Source organism: Epinephelus moara, chromosome 1 (assembly GCF_006386435.1).
Source record: "Epinephelus moara isolate mb chromosome 1, YSFRI_EMoa_1.0, whole genome shotgun sequence".
Taxonomy (NCBI): Eukaryota; Metazoa; Chordata; class Actinopteri; order Perciformes; family Serranidae; genus Epinephelus; species Epinephelus moara.
Window position 1 is genome coordinate 34,404,890 of NC_065506.1, and position 12,139 is coordinate 34,417,028.

Consider the following 12,139-nt stretch of genomic DNA (forward strand, 5'->3'; position numbering starts at 1 on the left):
ACTAATTTTTGGAGAATGTTTTTAGTGTTAATGGGCAATATTATTGAATTTGGGTGCTCAAATAAGTAACTGGAAATGAATTTATCATAATTGAGACACTTCATTTACCTATTCAATTAACCCTAAGCATTTTATAGTGCCATTTGCAAAAAAAGAACACTTTTCATCTTCATATTGGCTTAAGAAAATGAAAAAAAGATGGGTAGAAACAAAATACACAAGTCGTGTCGGGAGGAAATCTGTCATTTTAGAGCTGAAATGTGCCGAACAAAAACCTGGTTGGGGGAAAAGGGAGCAGTGTCAATCATTAATGACTTTTACAGGAACATTTTATCAGCATTTATTGGGCTTGACAAGTTTGTTGCACCAAAGCAGATTTTTCTGTGACTTTTAATTGTTAAAAGTTACTTTGCTGAGTGGAGTTTCAGTCAGTGCCCGTGAGGTATTGTTGAAAGCTAAAGGTATAGGAGATTAATCAATTAGTCAGTTGACAGTAAATACAATAAAAAAGGAATCTAAATCACTAAATCTTGTGCTCTATGAGTGACAGGTTCAAGTCTGGGGTCTGTTATACTTGTGAACAAAACCACCCATGCGGGAAAAAACCCCCACTTATTTATGAAGGGATTTCTGCAGAAAATGTTTAGAGCTGGACCCAAATATTTGACTATTTTGATATTAATTTATTGGGTAGGTATTCAGTTTTCATTTTGGCATTCAGATAGTCTTGGTTTTTTTCTTTGTGTTTTTTTTCCACAGCCTTTTGTCCAGTGTTATCCCGGATTTGGAGCCTATGATCATTTATGTGGGTCTATAATTTATCCATTATAATAAAAATTGTCACAAGCTGTTATTATGTCACAAAATGTGCACAGATATTACCTTGTAGACATGAGCTTGTTTAACCAAACCCATCGGGATTGCAAACAAATAAAACACACCAAACCTTCTGGAAATTTAAAATGACAAATAATTCAAAAAACACTGTAGAATTACAGAAACACTGAGAATTAATGCCTCTAATTAAACCAAAACACACTTGTTGTGGCACTATGCTGTCCATCTCAGTTGAGAACGGAGAAATACCGAGCCGAATCGTTCTGAATCTTTGAATATTGATACCGATTGAATCTCTCTATGTAGTGACTTCCCATTCCTGTTGACTCCGAGCAAAGCTCCAAAGCTGAAAAAATGGTATCCGGGACAGCCCTAGGCATGTTTATTTAAATTTTGACTAAAAAGGCCATAGTATTGAGGGTTTATTTTTCAGTTCTGGTAAATGAGATGGTGGAGCATCATTGTTTAGTTCACTGTGGTCGATTTTGCCTTGCTATCAGAATTTGCAGCCCCTCTAGGCCTGTGCAATTGCTCAAAGATCTAAAAGTGAAATAAAGTAGAATAACAAAAATAAAGGGTTAGCAGGGCTGTTATCGAAGGGTCCAAAAAATAACAATTTTAAAATCTGCTGTCTTTGAATGCTGTCTCGGTTTGGGTTGGTTCTTGGGTTCTGATCTGCATGAAACATTCCCTTTCTGTGTTTACATGTCTTTTCTCTTGTGGTTTGCATGTGCAGTGTTTTATGAATCAGTGTTTTCTGTACGAGTCGTTATCTCAGTTAACTGAAAAAGATGTCGAGTTCAGTGTTTCCCCAAGATCAACTATCTTGTTTTCATGTACTGGCAATTTCCTTCATGGTACAGTAGTTATTCAGTTATGGCCATTATCTAGTACTTAGAATAGTTATGTCTAATTGCTGGGGTTCATCTTGGTTAGTTTTGTCCTAAATATGCCCACTCAAGCATCGTTTGTCAAGTTGTGGGCATATGAGGTCAAAGTTTGACGACTATGTCTAATTAGTTTGGCCAGTTGTCCACTTGAGGACAACATGATTTCTAAAGTAGACATTTGGTGGGTCATTTGATTAGTATTCTCTCATGTCAGCTTTGAGTCTCGCACATTTTGAACAAAAATGTATGATGTTAATCTCGGAGCATCATTAGCGGGATGTTTTATTGACAGGTTGACACATTTATTTTTACCAGGTGATTTTATAATATTAATTAAACACTGGTGTGTATTGATTTATTTCTCTGAGGTTCTGTGCACTCTGCTGCTATGTTTTTTAAAATAAGAAATTATTTCAGAATGTTATTGATTAGGACTTTTTTAAGGTTTTAAAATCTTCTGGATTTAGTCTGATGAGGTTTATAATATGAGTATATATAGAGACTGAAAGCATATGTGTGAGACAGACATATACACTGTATGTAGCTTACATATTTTGTTATAAATCAGATTTATGTATGGGATTGTCCCCTATGGAGAAATAGTCAATAACATTATTGTTAACATAAAGGGAGACGTAGCCTTTCAATGAATGTTTGTCATTACGAGAACATTTTGAAATGTAATGTTTTCTATTCATGTAGTGACTTCCTGTTCCTTATTAGGATGATTCCTTTGGCGTTTTTTTTGATTCTGCACTCCTGTTTCCAAATCCATATGGCAGCTTTCCCAAGAAGTCTGCAGAAAAAACAAACAAACAAACAAAAAATGTGCTAGAGCAGAAAAAGCAGCAGACAAAACTTGCTCGGCAGGCACTGAGGTAGCTGGTACGCACAGATAACAACAGGCCAACTGCCAATCTCCTCTTCGACTGCACAAGTGGATCCTTTATAATTTGCAGACAGGGCTTGTTAGAGAAGCACTTTATAGGCAGCAATTTTCGTTTAAATGACTAGTGTCGCCGATGTTGAGTAACACGTCACTTGGGTTTAGACATTTAAACATATATTTAATAATCTGCTAAAGTGCACTGCTGGGTGCCCCAAAAGGATTTTCTTTTTGTAGGGAAAGTTTGGCACCCACCCCATTGTGCTTGGTGATTATTGTTCCGGCTCCTGGGGAAATGTGTGCTAGTTAGGGCTTCACTCAGCTGGCATACATCGGTTTTATTAAAACCTGTTGGTCACGTGCTGCAAACCGTAATATCTAAGAAGGTTCAACTACACACGTCAATCCAATGAGCCACTACAACTTCCAGATATCCATCCTATTGAAGTCCTTCTGGATAAATGACAGCAGTGCAAACTTCTTTTTGAATCTCAAAATGAATGTAATAAAGTAGAGGCAAAACAACAGCAACATTTCACTGTCCTTATCCATCAGACTTGGCTCTGTCTTTCTCTCTTGACACCAAAAACACACCGAACAGTAGCGAAGTGCGGCCTGTAGCGAACTGCCATGCCGTTTTATTCTGCGGCGAAGTGCAGCCAAACTAAAAAATTGTGGATAGTTTAACATTTGGGCGGCAAATTGCAGCTAGAGAATGCCTGTCGCCAATCGGTCCTGTGACTTCTGTGACATGTTGACCTATGCAAAGAAATTCTTCCTGCCTGAAACACTCGAACACGCCTCATGGCTGCAGAAAGATATAATTATTATGGTGTTATGGTGAGCTGCACTTTGCCAATGCTAGGTGTGTTTTGGGTGTAACGTTGCAAAAAATTAACGCCACATGTAACTTGTGATTTCTGTTACAACTCAGTAGGCTGCAACAAAGATGGGAGACCAGACGAGTATACAAAGAGTTAAAAGTTTACTGATTTACAAAATACTGATAAATAACTAAATAAAAATGAAAGTCAATAATCAGTCGCACCACAACAGGTGTTGTGGTGGTGAAAAGGCCTAGAAATACTTGCCCCTTAAGCTCAAGTTAGAAGCAAAACATGTTCACCAAAACTGAGCAAACCTGAATGGTCTCACTCTGGGGAGAAGCCTAAGAGCAGAGTGACCTGGCAAACATTGTGGTGGAGAAACATTGTGATGGGGAAATAGATGTTGTTGGCAGAACAAAGTATGGTAGAACGCCAAGTATTAAGATGAAGATGAGTGCGAATTCTGGAAACAGCAGGAAATCACACCCTCAGACACACATGGAAAGTTAGGGATGATGTTTATCTGAGGAGGAGTATAGTGATTGGTGAACTGCTCTATGGGGCTGTCTCCGTGTTGCGGCGTTTGAAGCTGTCCCAAGATTGTCCCAGAGTCATACAAGTCTTTTTTCAACTGTGAAAATGTCTGTAGACAAAGCAAAAGAACAGCAGCTGCACCATGAGGGATGAGGGATCCTACTCTAAGTTAGCATGCAGTGATATCTGTTCATAAATAACAGCACATTATTTTGTTCTTGACTCCTGTAGAGTTAAAACATTAAATCTGTTTTATAACATTTGATACAGCTGCTTTTTGTATCCTGATTTGATTTTTTCTGTTCCCCACCTGTAGCACTTACCCTTTAAAAACATCACAGATGATGTGGTAAGATTTTGAGAAATTGGTGTGCTTTCTCTCCTCCTGCATGTCAATCTTTGCAACATCTAACATCACTTTACTAAAACTCATCTAATCTGCTTATTTTGAGTGGCAATGAAATTGGTCTCCATTGCCAGACGTTGGTTTCATTCACATCACGGAGCACAGGCTGCTTTTCTCACTTACTAATGTTGACTCTGCGTTTTATCCTGATAGTGCTGTGCTCAACATGTGTTCAACAGATGTTCTGAGTACTGTATGTGCTTTGTTCACACTAATAGCATCGTTTTTCTAAGTCATTAATAGGCTAATTGTTTTGTCTACTTTGTATTAACCGTTTAAATATGTTCATGAGCTAACACATCTTTTATGTATTTGAACCTAGCACTGGGAATTCTTGTGTACTTTCCTCTGTTTTAATTGTGTTTTCTTTGTTGTCTACAGCTGGACAGATTCGCCAGTATTCGGATTCCGGGTAGTAAAAAGGAGCGGCCACCGTTATCACACTCCAAACACAATACCAACGATTGGTCCATTTCGTCATCATCCACCTCACATCAGTTTGAGGAACTCTCATCAAAGATCACCTCGGAAAAAGAGATCCTGGCTCTGTTTGAAAAGATGATGGTATGTTGTTTTGTCATTGTACAGTATCAACAGAGAAACAGTATAGCAGCTTGTGTAAAACCCAATCTGACGCCACAGTGACTGAGCAGTAAAGATTTGGGTGAAGATTTTAGAGAAGGAACACTGAACAGAACAAGGTGAGCATGCTCCATGTTTGAATATCTTTCAGATGTATCGTCACATTTAAATAAAAATATGGGAAATCAGTAAAAGCAAAATAAGCAACACTAAAGCACACTACTAAAATGCAGACTATTTTTTGGTTAAATAGAATTCATGACAAATACGACAAAGCTTTCAGCTGAATAATGGCTCTAATAATAGACACTCCTTTACCCTGTTTATCAGTCAAATGCTCAGACTCCTTTTAGGTTTTTGAAAAAGTTCAGATAAAGGAACACGAATTTTCTCAGACTTTTGAGCCCGCTGTTTTCTAATAGTACATTCTGTAACACCATATTACCATTTGAAATACGAACGCTGTAAAGACGTTGAGAGACGACTTCCACCTGTTTTTTTCCCCACTTTTTAGGAATTGATTAAATTACTTGAGACTTTTGGGGCTGCCTACTGCCAGACTTATTTCATGACGTTATTCACAATGGTAATAACATTAGGGCTACTACATCCATAAATGCAACACTTGTATAGCTCACTTTGGAACAGGCTTCAACATTGGGCCTCATTCACCAATATCAGAATTGTTTGTGTCTTTTTTCTTACAATGATGAATCCCCTTGTCCAAGTAAAGTGAAGGCGCATGCCACTTGATCCGAATTAGCATAGGTAAATGCCCCGCCAATCCCCATAGAGGTAGCAGTTGAGTACTTCCGGTTCCCTTGTGCTGAAGTCAGTGGGTCTTTTGAGTAGGTTTTTGGTGAACAAAACACACAAGTATCACATACTTTTGTGCCACAGAGCTTATTTTATGCAATAATGCAAAATCCAATGGGAAAACCCATTGGCTTTTTTTTCAAGAGAACCAGGGTGATGCTAAGTTTCATGTTGGCCTATAAAAAATCTTTATCCCTGCAGCACTCTGTTGAGTTAAGAACGCCCAAACGAAAGTCTAAATAGGCATTACAGGAAGTGGACGCCAAATGCACTGTGATATTTAGTGGCATCAGTAGTGGATATAAAATAACACGCAAAAAAAAAGATGTATGGGATGCTATAACTCGTTCAGTGAATGCTGGATCTGGAGAAGGGCACACAATTGATGAAGTAAAGAAAAATATTGCCAAACACAGAAAAGAGGCACTGACCACTGGAGAATGATATCCATCCATCCATCCATCCATCCATCCATCCATCCATCCATCCATCCACTTATCCAGAACCAGAGCTAGCGACTCTTTCCAGTTCCTCCTGGGGGACCCCAAGGCGTTCCCAGGCCACACGACATATGTAATCCCTCCAGCATGTTCTCTGGATTTTCAGCCATGGTCATGGAAGATGCGCTCCCTACTCCGGGCATTATTCTGCAACATGTTGCAGCAACAATAAATATGCCATTGTACAAGTAGACCTAGGGTGCAGACATAGGCGTACTTCAGTCCTACGCATAGCGTGATCATTCACTGATAAGTGGATGGCATGGTTCTCCATTAACATAATTAATGTGACTTGAAGTGTTAGTGTAGTGATCAACTGTAGAATTAAAGAAAACACAATAACCATACTTTGCACAAACATGTCAGCACTCAAAAGTGCACGTGTGCTCTTGAGTATGTGTAGATTCTGTTCTTAACAATAAATCCCAAATAGAAAAGTAGTAAATCTTTGTGAAAGCTCCATAAGTGGGTTTTAAGACAAAATTTCTTGGTAAATGAGGCCCATTCTTGTCATTACATTAAAAAAAGCTGCTGTTGTGAATACAATAATGTCTAATTTTCTAATATGATATGACCCCAATTTTCAAACATAATTTCCAGAAATTAAACACTGTTTTATGTTTCTGGATTAAATAAAATTGGGAGAAAAAAAGCTGTCTACACTTAAACTGGACCAAAGCTTATATTGCTCAAGTATTTCATAATAAGTCCTGTAGCCAGAGGTGCCACTAAATCCTAAACAAAAAAGAATATTGCATTTGAAATTACATTATATTAAAATTTCAATAAGACTTATTCCTTTATTCTGTTTTTTTCTGTCTTTTCAGGAGGACATGAACTTGAATGAGGAAAAAAAGACTCCTTTGAGAGAGAAGGACCTCAACACAAAGAGAGAGATGGTCATCCAGTATATTTTTACTGCCTCTAAAACTGTAAGTTTATTTTTAACTTCATTTTATTGTCCATATTTCACTGCCTAACTTTATATAGTTACATGATTTGTGTTTAAATATTATGTACTTTTAAGACCTTGTACTGTGCGAACATATTGTGTCATTTGTGTATTTTTGAAAGAAAAATGACATCCCATGTGGGAGCAGGCCCAAGAGAGACTGGGTAGGGATTGAATTTGTAGTAAATCTGATTACAAGCCAGTGAAATCTCATTTGTCTTGCCATTTCAATCTGGAAGAGATGTAGTTACACCTGCACTGGGACACATTTATAAAAATACACATTCTGTTTTGAGGGTGTGAATATTTAACAGAGTAGTCATTTAAATGCAAAATTAAAAGTAGTCATGATGTGAAACCAGGTACCTTGCAAGAATTAAAATAAATAAATAAATAAATGAATAAATAAAAATCGGTCATCAAATTAGAGAGGATGTGCTTATGTCATGGAAGGAGAGAGCCCACTCACTAATATCCAAATAAACCCAGTAGCATGCCTGCTGCCTTGCTGCATACAGAGCTTGTCTCTCTCCTCCTCACACTCTCATTTTCTCTCTGCCTTTTTTGCTCTCCCTCTCTGGTTGGCTCACCCAGTCCCAAAAGGTGTTCAAAATAGATTTTCAGCTTTAATAATTTCTGTTGCTTTTGGGTGATAGTGCATTACAACATAAATTGTTGATGCTTTTGAGTAATAGTGCTTCACAACACAAATGGATGAGGTTTGGTATTAATTCTTAATAACATTTTTTTTTTTTTGTGTGCTGGAAGATAATTGATTAGTTTTTGTGTGTTTGCCATCATGCTTGATTGGCCCTTCTCCAAAGTTTCAGCATTGAGCCCCAAGCTTTTCCTTTACTCACCCTCACAGCAGACAGACGGATCTTGATGGAGGGTGATAAAACTGTTAGTGTTCAGAGGAAAATGATTAAATCTCCAAAGAAATGGAAACTTTGGACCATTCTTTCTCTCCCAGACCAAAAAAGGCCATGCTTTACATCGATTTCTCTTACCCTTAAGAATAGAATCCTATTGAAAGACCACAAATTGCAGGTGATACTCCATTAAATATCTACCCCAGAGTGTGTTCATAGTTAATATGGATTCAGTCCGTGATACTTACTTTGAATAATAATGAAAACTCAGTCTACCTGAGGTGTTTTTTGTATTGATTTTATATTACAGAAGCTTGAGAATAACCTTTTTGTGGAGGCACCTCCAAGCTTAAATCAACTGTTGCTAACAAATATCACAGATATTAACCACAGGGATGGGAATTGAGAACCGGTTCCGAATTGTCCGTTCCATCAGATTCATACGCCTCCAAGCTTATCCAGGGATTCCCACACATTAATTTATTTGTGGCGGCCTGCCATAATATTAACATGTGTTGGCACATATCTGCTTTCCATTTTTGGTGCCTGACCATTCATTAGGAGCGCTGTTGGAATATATACTGTATACCGTTAATTCATTGCACCACACTCTTGGGGCCGCAGAACCCCAGGCACGGTGCATGTGAAACTTAACCCTTCATTGCTTTGGGTCAAAGAGTTTGCAATCAATCAATCAATCATTCATTCATTCATTCATTCATTCATTCATTCATTCATTCATTCATTCAATCAATCAATCAAAATTTATAAAGCCCAATATCACAAATCACAATTTGCCTCAGAGTAGGCTTGTGCCGATTTCCGGTTTAACCGGTTAGGTCCGGTTTAAGAGCTCCACCCGGTTTAATTCACCGAAGGAGAAAAAAAAAAAGCTTTTCACATTGGCAGCGTGTCAAGGGACTATATTCAACTTATCTTGCATTGTAACATGCATTATGACAACTTAATAAGGTTTATGTTTGTTTATAAATTAAGTGGAGGAGCCTACAAGTGTTTTGTTTAGTTTGTCTCAGAGGCTTCAGAGGGACTCGGCAGCTCCACTCCTCTCAGCTGTCTGCTGCTGCTGCAAGAGATCAAATTTCATTGGGGGCGGGGAAAAGTACGAGGGAGTCAGCAGTCATTCAGTTTGTTGCCCTAGTAACCTGTTTCCACTGAAGAAGTTCCTGGTACTATTTGGGGGGCTGGAACTACTACAGGAGCATCCTCTCGCTCGGCCCTCTCAACCGCCGTGTCTTGAGCGGAGTCGGAGGAAGGTTCCTTGGTGTCCTTCTGCCTCTTCTTCTTCTTGTGTAACCTTGTGTGTATTGGCGGTTAATACAACATTACCACCACCTAGTGGACTGGAAGCGCATTACACCTATAATGGGCTTTTATTGGGAAAAATAGCTCAAATGTGACCCCCAGTGGTAAAATTAGGTATATAATTCAATATATCGGTTCGGTTAGATATTTGGCTTTAAATCAAACCGGTTGGAAAATTTTCAAACCGGCACAAGCCTACCTCAGAGGGCTTTACAGCATATGACATCCCTCTGTCCTTGGACCCTCGCAGTGGATAAGGAAAAACTCCCCCAATAAAACCCTTTAACGGGGGAAAAAATGGTAGAAACCTCAGGAAGAGCAACTGAGGAGGGATCCCTCCTTCAGGACGGACAGATGTGCAATAGATGTCGTACAGAACATCTTTCGAACATCTGTCGTACAGAACAGTTTTCACTTGCCTCTGCAGCAGCTGCTCCTCTCATCTATCGTTCTGATCTGATCATCATTGTCCATGACTTAGACAAACTGCTGCTGCTGAGGAAAAAAAATCATGAATAGTTTTGATTGCGCTGTATTTACCCCTGAATTTAGAGAGGGAGCTGATGATAGAGATGGCCCCACACATGCACACAAAGAAACCCTCGAAGGTTGCTGGCATGTTTGACAGTTCTGCATTGTACAACAATGTTGTCAAACTTGTGCATCTATGCTAGCAGAAACCTGCAACAAGAAGAGGAGGAAGGTGTCATGGCAGAAATGAAAAAATGGTCCAAAGCATGGCTTCATTTCACAAAGAAAGATGACAACAGTGCTGTTGTAATATCTATAAAATGATAATTTCAAGTTAAGGAGGAAACACTGGCACTTTGCTGGTCTTCAGTTCCAGGAATACTATGTATTTGACACGCTACGCCACTGCTTCCCAACCAACTAACTCAACTCAACTCAACTCAACTTTATTTATAGAGCACTTTAGAAACAACCACAGCTGAAACAAAGTGCTGTACAAAAATAAAAACATAAGACAAACAATAAAAACAATAAAACAGTAAAACAAGAGCAGAGTCTCATGCTGGGTTAAAAGCCAAGGAGTAAAAATGGGTTTTAAGACTGGTTTTAAAAACGGACAGTGAGGGGGCCAGTCTAATGTGGACAGGTAAATCATTCCACAATCTGGGGGCCGCCACAGAAAAGGCTCTATCCCCTCTGAGCTTCCGCTTAGTCCTCGGTACATCCAGGAGCAGCTGATCAGCTGACCTGAGGCACCGAGCAGGAGCGTAGGGATGAAGCAGCTCAGAGAGGTAAGGTGGGGCGAGACCATTTAAAGATTTAAAAACAAATAAAAGAATCTTAAAATGAATTCTAAAGTGCACGGGCAGCCAGTGAAGGGAGGCCAGAATGGGCGTAATGTGTTCCCTCTTACGTGCTCCAGTTAGTAGCCGAGCAGTGGCGTTCTGAACCAACTGGAGACGTGCGAGGGAAGACTGGCTGACTCCAAAATAAAGTGCGTTACAGTAATCCAGCCGGGACGTGATGAAGGCATGGATTACTATTTCAAAGTGCTTTTGTGCAAGAAAAGGTTTAACCTTTGCCAGCTGCCTAAGGTGAAAGAAGCTGGACTTAACCACTGCACCAATTTGACGCTCCAATTTAAAACCACTGTCCATCTTAAAACCCAAGTTAGAAACTGTTGGCTTCACATATAGTGCCAAGGGGCCCAAATCAACAGGGGGGGTTTCACAGGAGCTATTTGGACCAAACACCATCACCTCTGTTTTCTTTTCATTGAAGTTTAAAAAGTTTAAGGCCATCCAGTCTTTGATGTCATCAAGACATGACAGAAGAGGTTGTAGGGAGAAAGCATCTCTCTTCTTCAGCGGCACATAAATCTGACTATCATCAGCATAACAATGGAAGGAGATGCCATGCTTTCTAAGAATGGAACCCAGAGGAAGCAAATACAATGAAAAAAGCAGGGGCCCTAAAATTGAGCCCTGTGGAACCCCATATGACAGAGGAGCAGAGTGGGACTCAGAACCAGCAAGGCTTACACACATAGTTCTGTCTGCCAGATAGGATCTAAACCACTCCAGAGCACTACCACAGATGCCCACATGGTGCTGCAACCGGGATACTAAAATATTGTGGTCCACAGTGTCGAAGGCAGCTGTTAGGTCCAACAAGACAAGAATTACATAATCACCAGAATCATTTGCCAGGAGGATGTCATTAAAAACCCTTAGTAGAGCTGACTCTGTGCTGTGCAGGGTTTTAAAACCAGACTGAAAGACCTCCAGGATATTATGCTCATCCAGAAAAGATTTTAACTGTGCATGAACAATTTTCTCCAAGATTTTCGAAATGAAAGGCAGCTTGGAGATGGGCCTGAAATTAGCCAATACAGTGTGGTCGAGGCCAGGTTTCTTCAGCAGGGGCTGCACTACTGCATGTTTAAAGCTTATGGGGACAACACCAGAGGACAGACTGCTGTTAATGATGGCAAGGACCAGCTGCCCTATACTAGGGAAGATTTCTTTAAAAAAGTGAGGAGGGACAGCATCACAAGGGGAACCTGATGGCTTGATATGGCCAACCACATCATCTAAAAGTGACAAGGTCACAAGCTCAAATTTATCAAACACAGCCTGGCAAGGGACAGAAACAGAGGGGTCAGAGGCAGGCGCTGAAATGAGAGCCCTTGTGTTAACAACCTACACGTCCGTTACCAAGGGTAATTATCCTATGTCATAATA

At 39.6% G+C, this 12,139-nt stretch overlaps 1 protein-coding gene across 3 annotated transcripts in view; it reads left to right on the forward strand.

Annotated features, from left to right (window-relative positions):
• LOC126392085 (protein diaphanous homolog 3-like) overlaps nt 1-12,139 on the forward strand; it is a 244,843-nt gene that overhangs the window by 3,731 nt on the left and 228,973 nt on the right. For 2 of the 3 annotated variants that reach the window (XM_050049310.1, XM_050047664.1), the window contains exons 2-4: nt 4,291-4,323; nt 4,762-4,944; nt 7,106-7,210. In XM_050049310.1, the coding sequence (XP_049905267.1) occupies nt 4,291-4,323; nt 4,762-4,944; nt 7,106-7,210 (321 nt within the window). The remainder of the gene's footprint in view (nt 1-4,290; nt 4,324-4,761; nt 4,945-7,105; nt 7,211-12,139) is intronic. The other variant, XM_050048467.1, reaches the window with a different exon arrangement.